Source organism: Alligator mississippiensis, chromosome 16 (genome assembly GCF_030867095.1).
Source record: "Alligator mississippiensis isolate rAllMis1 chromosome 16, rAllMis1, whole genome shotgun sequence".
NCBI classification, from domain to species: domain Eukaryota; kingdom Metazoa; phylum Chordata; order Crocodylia; family Alligatoridae; genus Alligator; species Alligator mississippiensis.
Window position 1 is genome coordinate 29,956,546 of NC_081839.1, and position 25,708 is coordinate 29,982,253.

General features: G+C 47.7%; 1 protein-coding gene across 1 annotated transcript in view; it reads right to left on the bottom strand.

Moving 5' to 3' along the window:
• LOC102564232 (tubulin-specific chaperone cofactor E-like protein) overlaps positions 1-25,708 on the bottom strand; it is an 85,569-nt gene that overhangs the window by 15,079 nt on the left and 44,782 nt on the right. The window contains exons 12-20 of the mRNA XM_059719508.1: positions 23,692-23,829; positions 22,634-22,799; positions 19,191-19,603; positions 18,229-18,799; positions 15,865-16,457; positions 12,677-13,250; positions 8,788-9,398; positions 7,400-7,961; positions 1,590-1,789 (exon numbers count right to left, since the gene is read on the bottom strand). Of these exons, the coding sequence (XP_059575491.1) occupies positions 1,590-1,789; positions 7,400-7,961; positions 8,788-9,398; positions 12,677-13,250; positions 15,865-16,457; positions 18,229-18,799; positions 19,191-19,603; positions 22,634-22,799; positions 23,692-23,829 (3,828 nt within the window). The remainder of the gene's footprint in view (positions 1-1,589; positions 1,790-7,399; positions 7,962-8,787; positions 9,399-12,676; positions 13,251-15,864; positions 16,458-18,228; positions 18,800-19,190; positions 19,604-22,633; positions 22,800-23,691; positions 23,830-25,708) is intronic.

Genomic DNA, 25,708 nt, shown 5'->3' on the forward strand with positions numbered 1-25,708 from the left:
TGAGTGTGTTGAGAGATGCCAACCAACTCTCATGTCTAATTTAAGCCTTAGAGGAGAAGAAAATGATGGGAGTGACAAGCCACTGAAAAGAAGTGCTTATTAGTGACAGCAGAGCAACTGAATGCCAGCTACAGCACAATGGTCCACGAGGCCTGGTGGGGCGAGCGCCGGTACCACCCGCTCCCAGCTGCAACGGGGGCACCGTAGGCTTTTGGCCAACGAATGGTATCATTTTGGTACGTCAGAGCAGAAAACCATCCACAGACCTTCACAAACTCAAGGCACGAGAGCCTTCTCCTCTGCATCTCTCCACCTCGGCCCCCCTCATTGCATCTCTCATCTGAAAACATCTCTCACTTCCCTCCAGATTTTCCTACGTCCTCCACTCTTTATTACTTTAACCCTATCATTTCTAGTAGAGTCCGTGAACCCGATCCTCTCCTCTATCTTGCTCGACTGTAAAGAGGGATTAAGTCCCCTGAAGTCAAGAGAACTGCATGGGTGAAGGAAAGGGAAAACCGACATCACCGGTTCATGCAAATGATACCAGACCAATTAAAGTTTCATTGTATTGTACTTTTACTGTGCGCCAGGCTGAAATTCTTAATTCATTATTAAGAATTTGTTGTCCCTTTGCAAGGATTAGAGCTAATTAATATTACATAACGTGAAGAATTATACAGCTAAATATATTACGTTATTAATTATGCCGGGATCATTCTCCAGATAACGACAGAGAAAACTCTCTCTGCGTTCCTGTGCCAGTGGTGCAGCTAGCAGAGGAGGGGGAAGCTGTTAAATGTACCCACAAATTATGCTCCAGGAAGATTTCACCCTCCCATGGAGCCAGAAGCAAAGACAGAATAGAATTCCCTCGTTTTGAACTGAAGTCTAACAGGGCCCTCTCCAATTAGGAGGCAACAAAGGGCATAAAAACCAGAGCAGATGGAGAGCATTTCCATTCTCCGTGTCTGTTTTGTTCTTGTTTGGGAACCGTTTATTACCCAATTCCACAGGCTATTTGGGGAAGAAAAGCACCATAATTTGTGCTGTCTGGTCTGAGATTCAACTTTCTTTTTTTCTCCCTTCCTGCTCAGAGAGAGACAAGAGCAGCTCCTTGAAGATGCCTTCATTGAGATGCAACACCTCCATCCATCCAGAAGAAGTTAGCTAAGAGCAAGAGATGCAGGGACATCAGGGGACTCTTACTGGAAAGCAAAGTGAAGAAAGGGGGAAAAGGTGGGCCATGATACACAGACTGCCTCCACTTATTCCTAGGAGCATTTGATGCTGCTTGCGATAGTGTAACCAAATGCCTTAGTGTAAATGAGAATTTAGTTCTGGGCTTGGCTTGGTTTCTGCACTGATGCAGATGCTCTGGCTTAAACCTCCAGTGTGTATATGCTGCACAAGGGCAAAAAGTGATTTGCACAGAGACAAGTCACAAAGAGGTAAGTCACTTTGTCTTTGTTGAATGTGTCTGCACTGTTACGTTAGTGAAAGACTTCCCTCCTTCCCCCACATCTCCAAGTACACGTCTTAGCCAGAAAGGAGGAAGAGGAGGAGGAAGAGAAGGACGACAATCCTACCTCGTAATATTTTCCATCTGAGTAGCAGCCGCAGTTGTGGGGAAGGATACAGCTCTTGCCATTCAGGACATAGCCAGGGTCACACTGGCACCCCTCCACGCAATAATGATTGCAGTCGCTTTTCAGCCGGATGGCAGCGCAGCGGGGCTGGCACACGGACACGCAGCTCTCATAGTGGCTGTTGGGGGGACAGCTGACAGCTGGAAGGCAAAGGGGACATGGGCTGAGCATACAGGAAAAAGCAGACAATGAAGTGTGCTGGATGAATGAACAGCCAGGTGTATCCCACCTCCAGCAACCACACAGTTCAGTCAGGCTGACAAGCTTAGCTCTGATATTCAGATGGAGAGGCACAGTCACGGTTTCCAAGGGGCAAGGCTGACACAGACTCCCACCGCTGGCCCCACAACTCCATGGACCAGAAGGGAACCGGATCCAAGGGTCTGCCAGCAGGCACAGCCTGAGTGTGCCAGGCACCTACCAGGCATGGATTACCATTTGGCTCACACCGCCTCTGAGGTTACACATCTTTATCCTCATTTTATTGCTGCAGGAATTGGGACACAAAGCGGGAGAGGGACCAGGTCACACGGCAAGGCAGTGGCGGAGAACCCTGAGAGCAGGATCCGAACATGGTCCCCCGGTCACGTAAGGTCTTGGTCCTTTTCAGAAGAGCAGGGGTGGGAGGCTCTGGCTTCTGGGCCAGTTTTGACAACATAAATTACATGTGCACGGAGTATAGAGCCTGGTCTCTTCCCTCCCAACAAATTCCTTTGACCCTGCGTAGGCACACGTCTCAAAAGCCTGCATTTTCAGTCCTTCTTTAACTTTTGCTCTGACCTACCTGGGTCCATCTCTGGTCCACACACCGGAGACTCATCTCCAGTCCCTGTCTCCCTTGCACATAAACTTGACCAGGCTGGTTCTCTGCCAGCTCACACAGTTTTCTTAGCATGCTCCTTGCCCTGTCAACATTAGGGCCAACAACCGACTCTGCTCCCTGGCTGCTTCTGCGTAGGGTGGATGGCATGTTGCAAGGACCTAGTCAGCACATGGCTGACTTAACAGCCCATCCCGGTAGCCTGTTCTACAGTGGTTTTATGTTAACTAGAAGTCACTAGTGGATTTAGGATCCTACATGAGATGCAAATTCCACCCTGCCCAAGAACACACAATCGATGAGTAGTAGAACTGCTCCCTAGAATATAATCCAGGGCTCCCCAAGGCCAGGCGAGCACCTTCCCCATTAGACAGAGCTGTCTAGACCTCCATTATTCCCAAGCTCCCTTTTTGTCCTCATATATGCCTTACAGTCCTACACCTATATCACATACAGGCATCCTGCTCTCCTGAGGACACTTCAGATATGAAATGCAAGCTGTGGAAGCTGGTGCCGCTCAGGCCCACACTATACCTGGCCCAGCCGCAGCCAGAGAGTCCCTGCAATTCAGGAGCATTAGATTTTAAGTCATGAGTTTGAAGAGAAGAAAGGAGAAAGAACACGATTTAATTTTAACTCTTGTTAGTGATGAAAATTACTTTTTGATTGATTCACCCAATAGATAGTCTGTCTGCTGGAGAGGTTTGCAGCTCCACTTATGAGGAGTATAACTGAACAATGCATTGTAATCTTATTGACAATAGCAGGCGGCGTCATTAGAACAAACACATAATCTTCCCCTCATATGTGACTAATAAAATTCATGCTTAACGAAGGAGGAAGAGCTACTCCCTTTTGAATTTGGGATTTAACCCATTGCAGCCCTGGATTTGCTACAACCTGCAAAACGTACTGCACTGTAAGGGGTCTGTCTATTCGGCAAGGCCCTGGCAGAGGTTCTCTGCAGGATCTGAACACAGGACACGGCACACTGCATTCAACCACGCAAGCCAAGGGAGTGCCTTCCATCAGCAGGGAGCAGTAGTGGACCAAGCACTAGAGGGGGAGATATTTTTCAGTGGTTTGTTTCTGCATGACAAGTGCAGCTGATTTAAGAGCGCCCGTTATAATGGCCTTGACCCCCGATGCAAAAGGAGCACTTTATTTTCTTGGTTACCTGTCCCCCTAATCCCTGGGGTGCCTGAGCACCACTACTGTGTTTCTCCTCATGGCACTTACACAGGCAGCAACATCTCTTTTTTATGGGTGGTAAAACTGAGGCCTTGAAAGTGCAAGTGACTTGCCCCGACTCGCACACGTAGCCTGTGGCAGAGCCAGGAATGAAGCCACAGTCTCCTGAGCCGGTGCATTAATTGAAGACCAGGCTTCCCCCACAGAGCCAGTGGCTAGTTTCCAAATGTTGCTGCATCCGCTGGCTCTCATCTCCCATTTTTGAGATCCGCGTTGTTGAACTGTACTACAAGGGTTATCTGTAAGGCTGGGAAGGGCTTTATAACACATCTAACTGCTCATGGTGTGAGACTGAACACAGGACACGGTTTGAAGATGGTGCTTCAGTGAGCCTGGAGCAGGGCTGACCAGGATCTAGCACGGTTCCTCAGCTTAGCAAAGAGAAACACAGACCAGCATCACTTCTACCGCACAAATGCAGCCGTGTCAGGGACCCTGGTTGCTACTCTTTTGATCTCTAACCCAGTGGTTTTCAACCTGTGGTCTGCGAATCCGTGGGGCTCTGTGGACCATGCCTGGGGGTGCACGGAAGATGACTATGGTCAATCAAACGTGAATACACCACACAATTCAAAGGGGTCTGTGCCTCCATTTGAAATGTTGGGGTCTGCAAATAAAAAGGGTGAAACCCACTGCTCTAACTCCTTTCCAAACCTGGCTTTGGTTTGTTGTGCTGACCAGCCCAGCCTGCATGCTGTGATCAGGGAAAGCCCGGTTCAGTCTTGGTCTCCCCACGGCTCTCACCCTTTAACAAAACTAGGCCAGTGGTTCTCAACCTTTTTTGTACCAGGACCCATTTGGAAACATTGATGGCCAGTCCTGACCCAGTGCCCCTCACTCCCGACCCTGACCAGTGTGTGGGGCAGGACGTGGGCGTGTGTGGGCCCCAGGGGGTCCCAAGCAGCCCCTTGCAGACTGGAGCTCTGCCAGCCTGCAAGGGAAAAGCCACCATTCCCCACGTTTTTGTCTTTTATAGTTTTCTCCTTTACAGTGTGTTCGCGACCCTTTCATATATCCTTGTGACCCACTTTCGGGTCGCGACGGACAGGTTGAGAAACCTGACATGGAATCATGGCCCCAGTTCAGCAACTGAGCCGTGACGGGCAAACCCTTGCAATGGTGCTCTGTGCTGTTGACTTTAATGGGGCTCCCCCTGGGCATAAGGTGCCAGCTACAGGGAGCGGGGATTGTGTTTGCCACTGGATCTGGTGACGGTGCTTATTGTATTTGCAAGGCGGAGGCAGGCAAGCTACTTTACAGCACGGGGACTTGGCACAGAACTCAAAGGACGACTTCCCTGCTTCCTAGACTGGGAAAACCAAGCGAAAACCCTTCTTGGCACAACCAAGGCACATTGCCAATCTCAGCAACTGAGCAGATTGGTTATAAGCCCAGGAACAGAAACAAGAACAGCCTCTCTGGCCCGTTCCCCAACCAGGCCGTAGCACAATGAATTTGACCAAACAGCCTGGAGAATTTCTGAAGACAAACTTGTTTTCTGCCAAGTGCTCAGGAAACCATCAGATTTAGTGACTGACCCATAATTCATTCTTCTGCAGCTCCATTTCCTTTATGAATCCATCGACATGAGAGATACCCTCCCGTGACTCTTGTACACATCTCTTTCTTGTTGAGCTATTTACTGAGCTATTTTTCTTCCCTGTCTCTTCTTTTCAGCTCTGTGATCTCAAGCCAATATTTTTGGTTCTGGAGCTTCGAGGATTTTCAGCTCTACTGTAATCACCATCACCGTCCTGCCCCCAGAGACCAACATCATGATGGCGATCTCCCTCAGCATCAATAACCAGCAGCACTACATAGAGGTTTTCTGCTATGCTGCTTCCTAGCAATGGGCCATCATAAATAGTCTGCAGATGAGGCCCAGGGAACAGTGGCTAATTTTCTGGTTCATTGGCTGTTCCAAAAGCATTATTTTACACTTATTTTGAATGGTCCCAAAAAGGACAAATTGTGTTTTAAGCCTTTTTAAAAAATAAAACAGAGGGGAATTTCAAAATGAAAAGTGTTTGGAATCAGAGGGCGCCTATACACGTGCAGCGAGGCTGCTCCGATGCACTGTAATTAGTGTGTCTGAGCAGACTTGATTAATGGAGCCTGCTGGAGCGTGGTAATTACTGCGCTCCAGCAGACTCCAGCGTCACGTGTACCAGCATCCCCGCACTGAAAAATAGTGGCAGGGGTCCTTCAACTAAAGCTCATCTGATGAGGTTTAGTTAAAGCACCCCCACTACTGTTTTTCAGAGTGGGGACGCTGATACACGTGACTCTCTAGGCGCTTTAATTAGAGCCCTCTAATTAAAGTGCACCATCCCCCCCTTTCTAAAGCACATGTATAAATGCCCAAAGTGCCAAAATGTTTTGACTTTTTCAGGATTTCTTCCTGCCTGCTCCGGAGAAACAGGTTGGTGAAAGTGATACAAAGCTGTAAAATAGCTGATGTCCCCCAAGCTCCACGTTGCTGCGAGAGGTTTCAGCTTTCACCCCACAGAAGATGTATGTTAAACAATCTGTTCAAGACCATGCAGAGCTCCCACCTCATAAGGATGCTCCCTCCCACCAAGATGGCTAGAAGACTGCTTGTATGTGCTATCGTACGCTACCTACAGACCGAGCCTGGCATCCTCACTGCACCCTGCCACCAGGCTGGAGGAGAAATGTAGCCAGCATAGAGTCTCAGATGCTCTTTTTAAGCAAGGGCAGTGGCACCACAAGCTCTCATTATCATGGTCCCACCTCAACAAGCCTTGGACTCTGTTCTTCAGGTAGAGACATAACAGAGCAGCTGGGTGCCTGGGGCAGCAGCAACTTCTGGCTGCTGGTGCCAGCAGCATGGGTGTGGTGGCAGATGATATGTTGTCACTGCCCTTTTTCCCCTTATCCCCCAAAGTTGGCACCAAGGGCTGCTGCCCCTGTCATCAAATCTTAGTTATGTTATTGTCTTCAGGAATTACTTGGAAGGACAAGACACTAGCTCAGTCTCCATGTTTCATGCAGTCCTTGTGCTCCACCAGCTATTCAGGCTGCCACAAAGTGGGTATGGGTGGAGGCATTAATACTACCATATAGGATGGCCATTTTATGACATGGACTCTTTTGCACAAGGAAGAGGGCCAATGTATTGAGATTAATCTCCCATGGATTATGCAGAGCAATGAAGACAATATTTTACAGTTAGGGTGGCCAAAATCTGGAACCAGCTTCCCAGGGAAGTGGTCCTCGCCCCTACCTTGGCCATATTCAAGAGGAGGTTGGATGATCACCTGTCTGGGGTCTTGTGAACCCAGCAGTCATTCCTGCCTGTGGCAGGGGGTCAGGCTAGATGATCTGATGGATGTGAACCTCGCTCCTACTAATCTCTATTGTGATTTTCATCAGGTTAGATGATCTGTTCAGGTCCCTCTTGACCCTAGCTACTTTGAAACCATGAAACTATGATCAGGACTTGGATGTGAACCTCGCTCCTACTAATCTCTACTGTGATTTTTTCTTTTACAACCCACTCCCTTTGCAGTGCGAGATGGAAGCTGTTAGTTTTTGCTTGCAAAGTGCTCAGCCCTTTGATGCAAATGGGCATCGCTGCCTGGAAACCTGGCCCAGGAGAAGACAATCATCCAAGCAGATTACATGATAAAGGACAAAAGAAAAAGGCTCTGCTCACAGCATGAAGTGAAGTTTCTCCAGCCGGTGATGGCTATTCCCTGGGTCTGGCACGTGCTGGCGTAGTTCTGCAGCCAACTGCAAGCAGTCTGTGTCGCTCCGCCATCAATGCAGGTGTCAAGCAGGCAGTTCTTGTAGAAGAAGCCGGGGTGGACTTTACTGTGGCACTTGGCAAAGACTCCGCTTTTGCTTGGGATGAGGCTGCACAGTTGCTGGGGTTTCCAGAACCCTTCCACCTTCCCACATGCAGGACACCGGTCACCACAGCCCACTTGACAAAACGTGTCCCGCTTCACCCAGCTTTGACCAAACTCATAGATGGTGGTAGCCATTGTGCCGCTAGCCATCTCCAGGTCATCATCCGGGTTGCCATTGTAGCGGCCACAGAGGCCGTACGTGCTGTTCTGGAGGCTTCGTGGGATGGTGACAGAGAGGAAGGTCTTCCAGTCATACACCACCTTCAGACCAAAATCAGTCTCCACCACAATGTGAAAACCAAAGGCAAAGATGTTCACTTTCCCTTGGCCCAGTTTCAAGGGCAGGTAGAGACGCTCATTGTTTATCTGAAAGGAAGCAGACAGAAAGATGAATACAGCTGATCATTATTAACCTGCAAGGACAGAGGAGCATCATTTCTCGTGGGTTATGCTCTTCCACTAGTGTGCACAGATTTAAATACAACACATCTGAAAAAGTGGTGATACATCCCATGCTAACTGCAACAACCACCACCACCTGCACACAGCCCTGGAGGAGTCAGTGTTAGCCGCTGGGAGACAGGTTAGATCTGGTCCCAACATTGTCCACACTAGGGCTCCTTTTGTCACCACTGCAGTTTGTGACCACTTGTGCCCCAGATTGAGCCATATAATGAAAACAGTTTGGAAATAGGTAGATTCTGCTTTCTCCCTTCCACAAACAAGTCCCTCCGGGAAAAAACAAGCCTCTAGAAGCGACAGCATGGAAAGCCCAGGCAAGTTCCAGCCGATTGAAGGAAACTTCTGGCTGGCCAGTCTGGACCCTCCAACATCGCTTAGTGGAGCATCATCCTTCCTCACAGTCTGAACACAAATTGGCACTGGCATTTACACAACCAGAAAGGCACCAGAGCTGAAAATAGGAGGCCTCTGTGGAAGAAGAGATCAATGGCAGCCCAGTGAAATGAATGTAGCAGAAGATGCTTAAGCATGAGGAATTCTGGAGAGGATCCAACTGGGATGCAGGTGCTGCAGCAAACGAGGGTGGGACAAAACTATGACTCAAGATCTACTAAAGCTTTATATTTCCCATCCAGTACCATAACTACCATCTACCCGAGCCTCCGCCCAGCCCTCAGATGGCCAACCCCAGCCTGCTGCCTTTGAGGCACCCTACAGTTAGGCCACTCACCAGCACGGTGTGTTTGTAGGCCCGCTGGATGATTATGTTGTAATTGAAGACTTCCACTTCAACTAGTTTCAACCACAAAGCTAAGGATGGGTCCCGGTCTTCATTCTTGGCCGTGACAGTGAATTTGGGGAAAGTATCTGACCTCTCCGACCGCTGCCTGGAGATGGTTGTGCACAAGACAAGTGGGCAGCTGCTTTGGAAGTCAAAAGCAAACCCATCAAAGGTCAAGTAATGGCTGTAGCCAGAAACAATGCAGGAGGCATCGGTGCGGGGGTGGCAGTAATAGAGGCCATTCTCCTCCAGGCAGTAGTCATCCTCCTTGCAGGGGATGTTCTCGCAGTACACATTGTTGTCAGACCCATTGCAGTAGCAGAAGGACTGGCAGTTGATGTCCATCCAGAAGGTCTGGTTGGTGGAGAGCTGATGCCCCTCAAAATTGCAGCCGCACTCACTCCTGGGGATGCACTCAGTCCCTCTGAGGGCAAAGCCTTCATCGCATTGGCAGCCTTCCTCACAGCTGTCCACACAGACAGGGCCAATGGCGAGGGTTTCACAGGTTTCCGTGCAGATCATGCACTCCTCAAAGTGGCTGTTCTCAGGACACACGAGAGCTGGAGGCAACAAAACACACCCAGCGTCAATGGCTTCTTAGAGAGAAAAGCATCTCAGTCATCAGAGATGGGGATTCAGGGCAGAGAGAAAGCAGACCCCATAGCACCCATGGGGGGAGGAAGGAGATGGTGGTGCAGGAACACCAACCTCAGATAGCATTTCCTTCCCCACTTTGGCCATCCTGATGCTTTCCTGCCTGTCCCTCGTGCAGGAGTTTCCTCACTGCCTGATCTCAGGATCCCGTTCAAATTTACCCTCTTTTTATTCCTTTTTTTGATTTTCTCTGTAAATATTCTCCACCTGATCCCTCTGGGAACTTCTATCCCTGATGCCACTGCTGACATTGTGCATAAATGAGTTCACTGACTGTCCATTTAAGGGTGCAGGCACATAGCACAATTATTCAGTGTTAAATTTACTCCACAGTAAGGAGTATACACATGACCACATCCCAAGGTACCAGTAGCTGTCTGTAGTAGGAGCTATTACAATGCCTGGCGTGGAAGCCAGCTTGCACTGAACAAAGTTACCCAAAATAATATCGAACAAAGTTACCCAAAATAATATTGACCAGGGGAGCAGACATACAGTTGGCATACCAGGATAACTTAGTTCGGTATAGCTACTCCTTGCTTCCTAGGGAGTAACAATGATTTACGAGCAAGGTTGGAAGAACTAGGATGATTTAGTCGGAAGAAGAGAAGACTGAGGTTGCAGCGGGGAGGGATTTGATAACAGTCTTCAAACACCTGCAGGGTGATTATAGAGGGGATAAACATAGCCTTTTTTTCTGTGGCTATAGGGGACAGGACTGGGAGCAATTAACTCAAGCAGAAGAAGTTTAGGTTGGAGATTAGGAGGAACTTTCTGATTACAAGAGCAATGAAGCATTGGAACAAGGTCCCTAGACAAGTTAGGGAATCTCCATCCCTGGAAATGTTCAAAAGCAGGTTGGACAGACACTTAGCTGGGATGGTTTAGTCAGGAGGATCCTGCCTTGAGCAGGCGGCTGGACTAGTTGACCCTGCGAGGTCCTTTTCAGCCCTACTTTCCTATGATCCTATTTGCCTGGAAGGGTGGGATTTACATGCATGTAAGGCTAATCAAATAATTGATCCACTTTCACCCTGGAACCGATTCAAATTGCTTGAGACCACAGTGTATACTGCAAGCAACAAGCTTTTTTGGGTTCAGTGGCTACTGTACATGCACATTTCTGGTTCTCCCCTATCATCACCACCCTTCATGTCTATACCCTTGCCCTGAACAACTCACCATCAAAACAGGTAAGACAAACCATGGGCTGGAGTGAGAACAGAGGTAGACAAAAAAAGAAATGACTATTCCCAGTGTCACACAACAGGTCAGTAGCATGGCCAGGAACCCAACCAGAAGCTCCTGACCCAGTCCAGAGCCCTAACTTCAATACCCCACTGCTTGTCCTGCCCTCCACCCTTCACATGCCTGTAAGCCCTGAGCTCATGGGACCACAGCTAGTTCATCTCAGATTATGTACTTCAACAGCGTGGAATTTTTACATTTGCTCGTGAATTATAAATGTTGTAACATCAATGGCAAGTTTATAGCAATAGCAAAAAACATGACTTATTCAAATTACCCTCTCTTGATGGCTTACAGTATTGTTAGACTCCATCTGCAGTTCTGGAACGCTCATCTACAGTGTAATAAAACTCCTGATGTCTCTTGAAATGCCACCATGAAATTACTTAATTGGGAAACCTGTCTCTGCAGGCAAAGGAAATGCTTAAAAAATACCACGAGCACAAAAGGAGACAGTTTTGTGTCTTCATGCTCAAACAAGATTACACTCTTAATTTGTCCAAGTCACCCATTCAGTTGCCAATTCTTCAAGAAAAATATGAATATATTTTTACTGTTACAAGGGCCTATTTTGCTATGATGCTACTGGGGCCCAATTGGGGCCCTCAGCTGAGTAAAGACCTGGTAAACAAGCTAGGAAATATCCCCATTTGCTCTTTGATCCCCCAAACGAATGGCTTAGCACAGCTAGATAAGAGCGCGTGTCATGCATCACTGGTGTCTCGCACCACAAAAGGCATGGATCGACTGGAGCCTGTTAAACAGCAAAAGCAAAACTTGGTGGAGATGTTATTTTTGCAAATCAAACTTCTGCTCCTGATCTGACGCTGCAATGGTTGCAGGAGGTCCTGGGTGAAACATTTTGGCTTCTGTTAGGCAGGAGAGCTGGCAAGGCAGTAGGAACCGTCCCTTTTGGGCTTTAAATTTCTTTTAGGAATCTTGATTTCCCTGGAATCAACTACATAAAGCCCAATGACTTTGTTAGGACCAGGGTATTGCCTTATGAATTTATACAGGGCCCAGATAGCATGGTGCTGGGTAACCCTACAAAACAACAGATATTTGTATTGTGATAGAGACTATGAACCCCAATCATGAATCGTGACCCCACCATGCTATGCCCTGCTGTGTCCTTTGCACATAAAACAAAGAGGCAGCCCCTGCTCCCAAAACCTTATAATTTTCCAAGAGAAATTTCATTTGGCTCAAAAAGCCACTTTTGTCCCACCCCCTCCAAAAAAAGTCACATGGGGCCATATTATGATCATCTAAGCCTCATCTCCTGCGAAGAACGTGACCAGCTTTACATTTTATGTGGGGAGCACAGAGGTTGAGCAGATAAGGGGTCTCACTTAACCTCCACAGGCAGGAGTTTGAGCCTTAACCCAGCGTCAGACCAAAATGTGAGTCTGTTTGTCCCAGATATAATGGTACCAGGTCATATGGACAGGGCTGTCAAAGCTGCAGCATTCCCTTTCCTGCCTATGGAAACCGGTGTGCCTTAGATCAATAATTCTCTTGTGCTGAAGTCATGAGCCCTTGGTCTTGGTAAGCCATTATATTATGGGACCACCTCAAGCACTTTCAATGACCCTCCTCAAACTCGAGGCTGGAAGCACAGCCTCGATGAGCAGCATCTTGGGACAGGAAAGGAGGAAGGAAAAAAAAAAATCTATTTGCCTTCTACTAGGAAGAAGATGCTGAATTTTCCAAAAAGGTCTCCAAACCAGTAGCATAACTAGGGCAGGGTGATCGGGTGCCAACTTTGCAGGGTGGAAAAAATATCATCTGCCTCTGCTGCACAAGTCACCACTGCCCCAGTGCTTCGTTATGCTTCTGGCCTGAACAATCAGAGTTCAACCCCCCCGTCCTCACTCAGCCTCCCCCCTCCCAGGCAGCCAAAAAAACAGTCAACCAAAGAACTTCCCCGACTTACGACAAAAACTGTAGCTCCTCCACTGGCCGATATCCACCCCTGCGTTCTTGCAGGCGCCGGCGTAACGAGCCACCGAATCGCAGAGCTCCGACTGGTTTCCTCCACTCTGGCACAAGCGGAAGAGGCACGTTCGGTAGTAAGCCGACACGTTGACCACCCCATGGCAGTCCAAGAAGGAGCTGTTGGTGGGGTCGTTGATGATCCCGCACTTGGAGCGGCTCCTGTAGTACTTGAGCAGCTCCGAGTCATTGTTGCAGGCTTTGAGCAGGTCCCCGCATTCCCCATTACAGATCTCATCAAATGTGGTCCAGCTCTCCAAAAAGACGGCCAGGTTTTCGGTGCACTTTTTATTGGGGAGGCAGAACTCATCGCTGCTGTTCCCATTGAAGAAGCCGCACAACCCTCCTGTACAGTTGAAGTAGCTGGTCGAGAGGTGTATCTCCAGGATACCCATGTCGGAGTACTGAATAGTCAGGAGCCCTTCAGAGTCTACCACTGTGCCGTTTTTGCTACGGTAAATTTCCAGTTGGCCAGAAGGGTGGAAAAACGGCAGGTCCACTTCGTAGCCATTCACCTGCCAACAAAATTGCATCACATAATTGGATGTGCCCCTGTCTGGATGTGACTTCTGAAGATCAGGCGCCTACTGCCCCCCCTGACCTCAGCCAGCAAGGTGGAAAAGCTCCTGCTCTACACTAGGGAGAGCATGAAGTTGCTTCCAAAACCCACCTCGAGTACAGGGTGGACAGCAGGCATTTGCACCAGGACTAAGCTATAACAGGTTATTCCATCTGTGCTATACCTTCAACCAACCTGCCTAAGGGTTTAGTACAGCCAGTGCTCCACCAGTGGGACACGCACCATAGTTTGATCTACGTTAACATCTCCCATTGCCCTCGTGAGATCAGAGCGGAAGAGTCAAAAGGAAGGCACGGGAGAGACTGTAGCTAGGACATAAGCTAATCTAACCAACCCTTGGTCTCTTCAAAACCTCACAGCTGCTACTACACAAAGATACCCATTTGGAATTTCACATCTGGTTTATAAAAATCTTTGGGGTCCGAGCCATCATTTTGTTCTGTGTTTGTACAATGGGATGCTGGCCTATGACCGGGCTGCTAAGAGCTAACCCCATTGTCATGATCAATAGCAGAGATCCTGTCAAGCAGAGTGGTGCAGCACTTAGATGGATTATCTAGAAAGGTTGTGCAATCTCTATTACTAGTTGTTCTTATATGCCGGTTCAACCCACATTTGTGTAGGGTGGCTTGGCACATGATCCTGCCTCAAGCAGGTGGGGATGGGACTAGACAAACTCCTGAGATGCTTCTATCTCCATGTTTCTGTGATTCTAAGGGATAGATGTCTCTCTTCCTAGAGTGAAAAGCAACTCTCCATTCACAGTATACCTACCGCCTATGCCAACAAATGAGCAATTCTGAGTCCATCTAGCAGAGGGGGCTGGTGCCCATTACCCAGCCGGGCATGAAGCAGTAGGGAAGACTGCGAGCACGGTGAAAGAGTGCTGCACGCTGGCATGTCTGAGAGCAACACTCAGTATTAGCACTGGCTGCTGGAAAAACCCATGGGTTTCAGTGGTAATAAACAGGATTGCTGGCAGCCTCACGCCCTTATTCCCTTCACCTGCCTGCAGCATATGCATTTTTAAACAGCTATGGCTTGAAGTGAGGTTACAGCCAGGAGTGACTGTTTGTCAGCAACTCTGCAGTGGATTCCACAGGGGGTTGCTTTTCCCAGCCCTTTCTTGAAGCCAAGAGATGCTTTTTCTAATGCCAATGACAGAGACTCGGGCTGGGATTCGATCAATCAAGCGGAGCCCTTTCTGCATCTAGCATCATCATTCACCACTAATAAATGTTTGGCAAATGGAGCTTAGCCGAGAATCCTAGCAATGGTTTTTGTTAATGATGCATGAGTCAGAGTAGCATCCTGCCTTCCCTCCTGCGGTGGGCCTTGTCTCAGCAGGACCAGGAGGAGCAAGATTTCACTTGCAAAAGTAAAGCAAGCAGATAAGACTTAATGACTTGCAGGGAGCTTGGGAAGAAGGCTCCTTGTTTTCTGGTGCTGCTTTGCTGACTAGAACTACACTGCAACCAGGGGCTCTGCAGGCAACTGTATTTTAATTAAAAACCACAGACTTGCAGTACAGGCACTGTACATTTATTTCCTGCTACGTGCCCTGGTCTTGGCATCCATTCCAAGCAGAGTCCCCACGGTCCAACAGCTCACAGCACCATCTCCCCCAAGCACAGGGCCTGGGTCCAATACTAATTAAATCCTGTTATTCCACACTTTAGCATGCCTGATTCGTTCACTCGGTGTCTATTTCCCACCCATCAACTGTGCTGGATGGAAGGGTAAAAGAACCAGGGGCTTCTGAGACAGTAGATGGTAGAGGCAAAGGGAGTGATTTTTCAAAGGAGCTTTTGAGAATTAGGTTTGACTCCTAAATTTCCACCTGTGTATGCTGGGACTAGTAGAGCTGCCCAGTAGGAAGAGCCAGGACACTTGGGTTCTTTTCCCAGCTGTGCCCCTTGCAACAAAGAGCCATTGTGCCTTGGCTAATTGCAACATTTATTTCTGGCAGATAAAGCTGCCTTTGGTAGGAACTCAGAGCTGGAAGGGGATTTTTGGCCCATCGAGTCTGGTCTCCTACATTACTATGTATCTAGGGGTCATTTACCTGGAGGATCCCAAGAGCCAACCACTCCAACCCCACTCGTGCACCGCAACGGCTGAGCGCACGACGAAACCCAAACCACCAAAAGCCCCCTACAACAGGGCATGCTGCAGGGCACTGCTAATACCTGCTACAGCAGAAAAATAGTTGGTTGATATATGCCCAGTGGATCTTAGGAAGAGCATCGTGCAATTTATGCTACCAAGGAAAGCAAGTCCCTTTCCCCCACTGCACACTATTCGTGCCAATGAGCCTGGGAGAAAAAATCTGTCCCGGCAACTGGTGTGGCACTGAAGAGAAGATCAAGACCCTCTAGCCTGGGATCTAGAGTCCACAGCCCCTGTCTCAAAGCAGGCGGTACAGAAGCGCTGCAGCGCTCACAGATGCTCCACACACCGAGGCTGCATACAAGCTTTGTCCCAAAAAACTCCTGGTGCTTCCCTATTCTCTGCATGCAGTCGTGGCTGCCCCATGACAGGAGCTTTACCTTGATGTCAGTCGGGCCGGTGCCTCCGATCTTGACCTCATGACTGGCCACTTGGATCCTCAAGGCTCGAAGCCCCGTAGGGGAGGCTTCGGGTTTCTTTTTGCTGATGTCGACTTCCAGGAACTCCGGTCTGTCGGGGCACGTCTTGAGCAGCGTGTAGGAGTGCTCCGGTGGGAACATGAACGCCACGCCATCGAAGGTCTGCAGCACCTGGTTCTGGCTCACCAGGCACAAGGTCTCTCGCATGGGGTAACAGCCTTGGTAGCCGCTCTCAACGGTGCAGACCTCCCCTTCCTGGCACGTGGTGTTGAAGCATTTGATCTCCCCACCGTCTTCGCACGAGCACTGCACTGTGCAGTCCGAGGTGGCCCAGAAAGACTCCCCAATGGCATAGTAGCGACCAAAAACATCGCAGCCACACTTCTGGATGGGGACACACTGGTTTGTGCTGAGAACGTAGCCTTCGTTGCACTCGCAGCCCTCGGTGCAGGGGGAGCCGCAGGCCAGAGGAGCGGTTAGATCAGAACATGTGGCCGGGCAGCTGCTGGTACAAACCGAATAGTGGCTGAACTCCGGACAGTGCACTGCTGTGGCTGGGGGAGAGAGGAGAGAGGCAGTGTTACAAAGGCACTCTGGGCCAGATCACTTGTGGGTGTAAATCAGCAGAGCAATGCTCATGGTGCATAGATTGTTTTTTGTCAACTTAAAAGTTGAGTTTCTGGGCCTGAAGCAGCTGTCTTCTAACTCTGCTTTCTAGGTAGCTGCTCTTGATTTACACCAGCGTGGGATCTGAATCAGACCTGTGTGTCCGCACTAACTGTCCCTTTTGGGTTCACACGTGCAGTGCTCCCACTTCAGCGGCACAGTATGGCAGGCCTGTCCCATCCTTGCCAGCATAACTCCTACCTTCACTTTACCCTCTGTATAACAGAAGCGAGGGAAAATAAGGGGAGAAAGGAGAAGGAAACCAGAAACCTGGGAGAAGAGAAAGGGAATTCCAGCAGGGGACTATGGGTGAATCAGTCGTGCCAGTTACCCCATCAGCCCCAGTGTGCTGTGGGCTACAGACACTAGCACGCTCAAGGAGCTATAAGGCTTGTCTGCATCTTTGACTTTTCACTATGGGCTGATGCCCTGAATCTCCCCGAGAACGTCAAGCGGCCAGAAGCCTTTCAGGTGATGGCTGCTATCATCATGACCCATCTCCCAGCTCTTACTGCCATGTCACTTCACTAATTGGTGCCTCCTTTCAGCAGTATGGATTATTGATATAGCAGAGAGAAGCAAGACAGTCGTCACCACACAGTATTGTCTAACAGGTAATATGCACATGCTGATGCAGACTAGTATTAAATATTATCCTTGCCACAGCGATTAATTATTGATTATTATTCTCTTCTTGCCATCTAACACCCCCTGACATACTCCATGATAATAAGCTTGGCATGAATTCCTTCCTGCCAAGATTAGATTATCGTTATTAATAAAGTTGTATTATTCCCACCCTGTCCTATGGCTTTCACTGAGGCAGCTGGGCCCAGAGGTAACTAAGCCCTGCCCTGTAAGCAGGGACACTTGGGGTGGGTGGCAGTGAAGAAGGCACATCTACCCTGCCGTCCATCCAGAAGGCAACCATCCCACCTCTACAGCTTTGATTTGAGGCAGAGGAGCTGCAGTTAGCAGCCAGGAGCATTATATCTAGCATCTCTTCTCCTGACAGGCCAGAGGGTAAGGGGCATATGCCCTTTTGATTTATGAATTATACTGCACCAATGTGATTATTCCTGCCCTGGGCACTCAGCCAGTTGAGCTGTGCTATACCCAGGTAGGAAGTCCTGCCCTGAGCCCTCCCAGAGGGGAGCATGAGGCCCGATTTCTCTTCTCACCCACGTAGGTGTCAACTGGGAGCTCCCCCACATGGAGCTCCCCCTGCATAGAAGTGGTTCAGGGGAGCAAGCAGGTAGAAAGTGCTCCATTTATTCGCACAGCTGGCGCGGCAGGGACTGCCAGCAGTCATTTAAATTGGCCGGCTCCGTCTTGAATGCAGCCACAGTGCTCGGTTCAGTGGCCCTGAACTCTGCAGAGCACGGCGAAGAGCTGCCTTCTGTTTGTTCTGCACTTGCTGGCCTTGAGTTACTTCAAGTGACACCCTGGCCCCCTCCTACTGCATTTCAGGACTGAAAAGAGGGACTGATCGGCTTTCACCTGCGCTCTGTCTACCTCGGTCCCGCTTGGCCCTCCCCTACTCGTTCCTTTTCTTCTCTCCTGCACTGTTCTGACTTCGATAGGAGTTTCTTGAAGGCCCCTGAAACCACTTCCCACTTCACAAGGGGAGCCATTCAGGCTCCGTGCATACAAACTTACCACACCCTATCTGGGTTCTCCAGTCTCCCACCGGGATCCCAAGGGCTTGGCACACCAAGGCATAAGCCTGTATTGCTTGGCACAGGTTGGTGCCATTATCCCTGATGCTACAAAGGTCATAAACGCAGCTGTGGACAAAGGCTGTGGGGTCTACAATAGCGCCGCATTCCCACAAAGGGCCGTTGGTCTTGTTGATGAAGCCACAGTACTCTGGTGAGAAGTAGAGGGACTCCATCACAGAATCGCAGAGGGTGCAGTTGTCCAAGCAGCCCGGGGTGCATTTCCAGTCCGGGTGGTATACCCGCCAGCTCTCCCCCAGGTCCAGCACCGACACGGCCGGCCTCCCGTCTGAGCGCAGGCTGTCGTCCTGAGGATTCTTGTTGTAGTTCCCGCATAAGCCGCAGGTGGCATTAATGTAGGAGCCTGGGATGGAGATGGAGGCATAATGCTGCCCATCAAAAGTCACTAAAAGGCCGAAATCAGTCTCCACCGCTGTTGACAAACCACTCTGGTAGATTTTTATTGCCCCCAGTTCCAAGGTGATGGGTAAGGACAGGAACAAGTCGTCTACCTGCAGGGGCAAAACCAGAGATTAGAATCAGGTAAAACCACAGGTTTGCTCTGCTGTGTGTGAGCACAGGGTTTCCATGAGAACCAGATTCAGGGAAAGACGCCCTTTGCCATGACAGAATCTAACCAGGATCCTGAATTTGGATCTGGAGATACCAACCCAGCTCCTCCAGAATTTGAGGAAGGAAGATTGGTTTTTAAGAGTCTGTCTTGGGACTGTCTGACTTACAGCACCGTCTACAATGTACACTCACAAATCTGCAGAGTTCTGTCTGGCCATGACTCCAGATTAAGACATCAGGCCATATCCTCATCCTTACACGATCATATTAACCCTATCGTCTTCAGTGGAACGACACCAATTTGCCATTTCTTTTTGGTGAAGCTCTTACCTTAACTTTCCCAAAGTTCCCTTTGGGGATAATAATCTTGTGAGTATAGACCTCCACTGCAATGTCCTTCACCCAGGAGACGGAGGAGCTGCCTCGGTTCTCATTCTTGGCCTCCACACTGAAGAATGGCAGGTTGGACCCTGACTGGCACTGTTTGGCAAGAAGGTAGGAGCAGGAACCCTGGAAGTGAAAGAGGAAGCCATCGAAGGTGTGGTAGTGTGGGTCTCCAAACACCACGCAGGTGCTGCTTTCCACGGGCACGCACTGGTAGAACTTGTCCTTCGGCTCACATGCTTCGTAGGGGCCGCAAGGCATCTCCTGGCAGAAGATCTCGTTGTTGAAGTCCAGGCAGCGACACTTGATGGTGCAGTTGGAGTTGTCCCAGAATATCTCCCCTTGACGGAGAAACTGGCCTAAGAAAACCGCACACTGCATTACTTTTCAGAACACAGGACAAGTGATGTGACTTAAAAAAACAATCAAGGGGGGCAAAGTCATCTGTTCTTTCTAATCCAGATCCAACACTTGGACAAGTTTAATGGCCCACTAATGCAAGCTCACCAGCTAAGCACTTTTGTAATAGTGCTTTCCATGTGACATTAACTGTCTGCTTTACCTAGATCTAGAGCATTATGACACCAGCTCAGCAAAACATAAGAGGTATAGGTTGAATTTTGAAATCAATGGCACTACTCAGATGCTTAAAATTAAGTATGTGCTTTAGTTCCTTGCTGAATCAGGTCTCTATGGAAATAACAAAACCAGATGGAGCTCCAAATTCTGGTAACTCTTCACACTATATTTTGCATCTAGGAACCTTTACTGCTTGAAACGTAGAGGTGCTTGGGCTGTTTTCTTCAGTAGGAAATTCTGTATACAAAGTATGCATGCTTGGGTTGCTTTTTATAATATAGTGATTGCAGTTATGCTTTTTGATACCTGTAATTACTAAATTTGCACAGCTGCAAGGTGAACCAGGCAGTAATTATGGCATGCACACAATGTAGTCAATGTACCCAAATTCTAAAAATACCTGTGCTAATTATGTAACCAAAGAGACATCAATAAGCAATTCCATAAGATAGTTAGCCTTCCATTAGAAGAATTAGCAGTCATTCATTATCAGACTAATCTATAACACTATAAACTAGGACTGGAATACGAAGTCTGACTAATGGTTTTCTAAGTGAATGGAGAAGGATGGATGGGAGAAAAGATGGATGAGAAAGGACTGAAGAATTTAGACTGGTAAAAACATGTCTATGGGTCTATGTTCCCACCAGAGAATCTGCCACTGATCTTGCAATACTCTCTTCCTATTGATCTTTCTGTCTGTCCATTGTTTGCTCCATCTCTCTCTGATATTTTCTCTTTCCCCTAGAAAATACCCCTTAATTGTCATGAAACCCATTACATTGCCTTTGGAGTCCACCTGCTGTGACCAGGACACTGACAAATAAAACTGGGCAACACAAACCCTCTAAGGGTTAGTTTCTACAACTTGCAAAATCTGAGTGACTCATTTTACAAATGGCAGCAAGTTGTTGGCCGGGATTTCCAAATCCGTCTAAGGAATAGAGATGTACTATTCTCATCAGTCTGAAGGGGAACCATCCCTTTGAAAATCTCAGCCTATGTTCCTGGAGCCAATGGTGCAAGTTTGCTCAATAATGGACCATGAACTATTCCAGGGGTATAGAGGCCTTTTGGTTCAGCCAGGCTTTTTCGACTCTAGTCCAGCACTGAATATAAAACAAGCTGCAGCTTTCAGCCCCAGTGTACATCTTCAATCCTTCACATTTCAGGTTTCCAGCAGCGAGTGTAAATTTTCTCTTGTTAAAAAGAATTCAGGAGCAATGGAGATGCCCTAGACTGTTTTATTTGTAAAGTGATAATGCAATAATCTCTATGCAGATGCGTCTCTCTGGTATCACAAGTGAGAGTTTCAATCCCTTTATACCTACGCACTGTCAGTGACACATGGATGTTCATTGCAGTTTGTGCAGGGCACTGAATTTATCCTATGCATAAATGCTGCAATCCATAATTCAGACACAAGGGAAATGAAAAGGGGAATATTGTCTTTTTACAGTGATGGCAATTCCAACAGAACAGCCAGACATGTCTTTTTCTCTGCTGTTGTTAGCATCACAAATAAGAGACTAGAATAAAGGTAAGCAGATCTCAGCTGTGTCTGATCACTTAAACCCACAGTTTCACAGGTTTGTAATGTTGGGGTGGTGGGAACGGAGGCTTTTAGTAACAGCTAGTTACTAAAAATCACAGAAGGATGGGAACAAGGCCAGCACAGACTAAGGTTTCCCATTGACATTAATGAGTTGCACAAGTGTATGCAAGAGAAAAGAACAGACTCTCCCTTCTCTTTGGGTCTCTTTTCCACTTCTAAAAAACTCCATAGTTCGGCCTTATCTACACGGGGGAGTTGCCCCATTCATACTCATTGTTGGCTTGATCACTGGTATATCTGCAGCAATGCAAATCTTTGGCATAGATAGGGAAACCTGCTGCTTTCACCTCCTTGAAACTGGCCTACTGTGCAAATTAGAGGCTTACAGTGGTTTAGGTAACTCTCACCACTAAGGGATCGGTATCCTGGCCCCTCTGAGCTCCATGGCAAAACTCCCACAGATCTCAACTGTGTTTGGATTTCACTCCTGGTGTGTGGCTGCCATCAGGTGGGACCAAACAGACCAGGACCAAGCAGACAGTCAATGGCACAGACAGGACTAGACTCCAAGGCTAAGTACAGGCAGCCAAAAAGCCGGAGACTGAATAGATTCAATCTTCACAGTTAATCTAAACTGCGTAGATTGAACTGATAAGCAAGTGAGCGGGCATTCACTTTTGAGTCAGGAAATGCAGCCACATGCCTGCAGTGGCCCAGGCCAGAAGCTGGGAGGCGCTAGAGCACACCTTCCTGCTGGGCTGGAGCAGACAGCTCAGGCCAAGGATAGCCTGCCCACCTTGTGAAGCATCCTGGGATGCTGGAGAACTGTGAGTTCACTTGAATCTGGAGGGGACCTGGGACCAGAAGTTCAATAAACCAATTTAACCTAAATCAGTTAAATCTGATACTGCATCCATCCAGGTTTATCTTAAACCAGTTTTGAAAGTGGTTTATGTGCACTAAACTTCTGTTGTGCTATAGATTTGAAAAGGTTTCCAATCACGTATACTGGTTTATGAGTAATTTCTGTCCTTAGGCCAAGGCATTTGATTCCTGGTCCTACGATCATGCTCATTTTTCATTTCAAAAGGCTGTCACTGATCTGAGTGTTTACAATTCACCTGTACTATCATCCCCAAGAACATGGACCATACAGCAGGAAGCAACGGCAGTACATCCTACCATTAACTCTCAAATGAGATTATTTTCCGTTACCCCACATGGCAAACCTTAAAGAACTGAAAGAGCTATTTACCTCGCAGGCTGCAGCCATTGGCTGGGTCAATTTCTCGGCCATCTACTTTGAACACCCAGCGTCCAGGGACATTTACATTGGTTGTGTCTTCAATGTTGACTATATCTGGGGTCCTCGAACCAGGAATACTGAAATAATTGGTCATGTTTCCACCATTAAATCCTGCCTAAACCAAAGAAAGAGCAGAATTCACATAAAAGCACAAGTATAGATCCTCCCTGCATGGCCTATTTCAGATTTTTTAGCATCGCTGCTATTTATAATCCTGCAATTGTCTCTTTTTGTTTTTCTTGCAATTGATTATCTCAGGTTTAGCTTCCCTCTCAATCATGATCATGTCAGATTCCCATGGCAGCTAGAGCAGCAGTCTGCAGAGAGAAGTCACATTAAGAAAACATGTAATTGGAGCAGGTTGGAATTTATTAGCCTAAATGGTTTTTCTTTGGAACAACAAGCGTCTTTTAAGTCTGAAGAAAACATTTTGTTTGTTGTTTTGACAACCACCCCCCCACCCAAATTCAAAGTGCTTTTGCTTTTCAAAAACAAAAAAAATCTGTTTCCAGGATTTTTAGATGTTTAAAATGACTTATTTGGGGGGTTTCCGTACAAATGTGAACAATTTCCCCGAAAGCATATGCGTACATGCGCTTCCCGCAAAAACCTGGCATTCTTCAATCAGCTGGCAATGTCATGCATGCTTTAGGGTGCCAAGTGTTTAACTTTTCCCATAAGGGTAAGTCACATTGCTTCCTCCTGTTCCTCATTTCATTGCCTTCCTATTATTCATTCTGAACAGGAGAATGAAGACCAGAGCCACAAGAGCAGCCAGATGAAGGATGTGACTAACGGGTCTATGGATCCTGCTTGGTTCATCAGCAGGTTTCCATCTGAAACTGAACCCTTGAGTCTAGAAGCAGGAGCCTCGGGGACTTGCTCTAAGCCGTAAGAGGAGCACAAAAGCCATCACAGGTCCATATGAGCTCTATCTCCACTCAAGTCTATGGTATTTCCCTGCCTGAACAAAAGCAGCGCTCCTGAAGATGCAATGAAGTCCTTACCTGAGCCATGACTCCACCAAGTCCTGTAAGGGGATCTCCCCCACTTGCCGTTCCGGTGGTCCAGTTGATTTCCCCGTAGTTAAACACGACAAAGGTGGATGCTCCATCTGAGATCAGGAGAACTTGAAAGGTGTTTACCTGGTCAAAACATGGGCAGAACATATCTCCAAAGTCAGACTGCCCCATTAGCCTGCTTTATACGTCCCCCTCCACTTTAACTTCTCAACAAGGCCATGCAAAATGTAACAGGAGAGAGAGAGACTACTGATTTAGGCAGCAACAGGTAAGCATATTGTAAGGAGCTCTCAACGGCTGACTCAACCCCTACCCACTATATCCACAGCGTAATGCCATCTTGGACACCTGGAAGGACAGATTACATTTGTGATCTACTTTGCTACCGACAGATGGCAGCATGAGAATAAGCACTGAATAAAGCAGTCAGCTGGGCTTGGATTGCTACAACCCGTTATCTTAGTCCTACTCTATCTTTGCTTTATTCATCACAGCGTTATCTTACAGGGTTACATTCCACATTTGTCTGCTATAATAATATTAACAATGGCTTATATAAAAGTCAACAATGTATTGTACCTGAGGAAATCTTGCTTTCTCAAGCTGCAGGGATCCCTGATCAAACAGCTCAAGTGTACTGACAACATCCACATTGTTGCTTTAAATGACACTCCATTTTTTTTTTAACTGTAATCAATTCAGACAAATTCACTGAGCAACGAGCCGGTGCCCAGCCAAAGAGGAGGCACTTTTCCATCTTGCAAAGGAGACATAAAAGTGAGTTCTTGACCATAAAACTAATGGCCTCGTCTATAACTGGCTCCACATGAGCTAATACCTGTATTCAAGCACATCCAGATGAAGGATGTGACTACACGAGTATACTGGCCAAATTCCAACTCGTGTAATTCGGTCTTAGCTATCTAAATTCTCCTAACGTTTCTCTATTTGGATACTGTATCTTTCACTTCCTGTCCCTAACCAAGATGTTTAGTGTGTGCTGGTAGACACTCACCGTCTTTTAAAATAGAGGTGACCATCTTGCTGTGAAAGATGAAGAAGAACATGTGTATCCACCCTGCCTTATTTTACAGGGATAGTGAGAGTTTAATTAATCAAAGCCAGGCAAGTGATTTGACACCGCTGCTGCTGCTGCACGAAAAGAAGTTAGAGAAGTGCAAACGTATTACCAGGTAACACGAAGAAGCCCAGATGCCTCCCAAAAATATAGAGTAACACAGAGGCAGATCCTCAGCTGGTAGAAATCAGCATAGTCCACTTAAGTCAAAGCTGCTATGGCAGGTGGCTGTAGTAAAGGATCTCACACACTGGCTGTAAATTGAGCAAAGCCCATGCAATTTTTGCCGTGTGTTAATTTTTATTATGGGCAAGTCATGCCCTTTTAAAGCAATTTCATTATTATGAGCATTAGTAAGAAAAAAGGCCAGCAGCCCAAATTCATTTCTGGATTATGAATAGTGTTAATCGTTATTTTATTTGTTTTGATAGTGCTCGTTATGGGCTGGAGAAGCACTGGACAAACACAAATCAAAGGACAGACGGTGCCTCAAAGAGTTTACAATTAAGTTTAAAACAAGAGACAAGTGGGTGCAGACAAAGACGAAGGAGCGCAAGGAAACAGCAAGGTAATGTTGATCAATAGAAGAGGCAGAGGTCTCAGCACAGGACTGGCCTAACTGCTGGCGAGTGTTTTTGTAGGCATGGTGTCAAAAGCAGAGTTTTAAGGAGGGACTGAAAAGAGAATAACGATGCAGCTTTACTGATGTTTGCAGCAAACACATCCAAAGCCAAGAGGAGCAGCCGGGGAGGGAGCATGAAGGTGCTTGCTGGAAAATGTAACAAGCAGGGATGGAGGCTCTCATTACTGACCACTTGAAGGCAGCAGTCAATAGTTCACCTCTGAATGGGAGATGAGAGAGAAAGGGTGGGTTGGGCTGTCAAATGCCTTGAAGATCAAGGCAAGTGGCTGATGTTTAGTGGG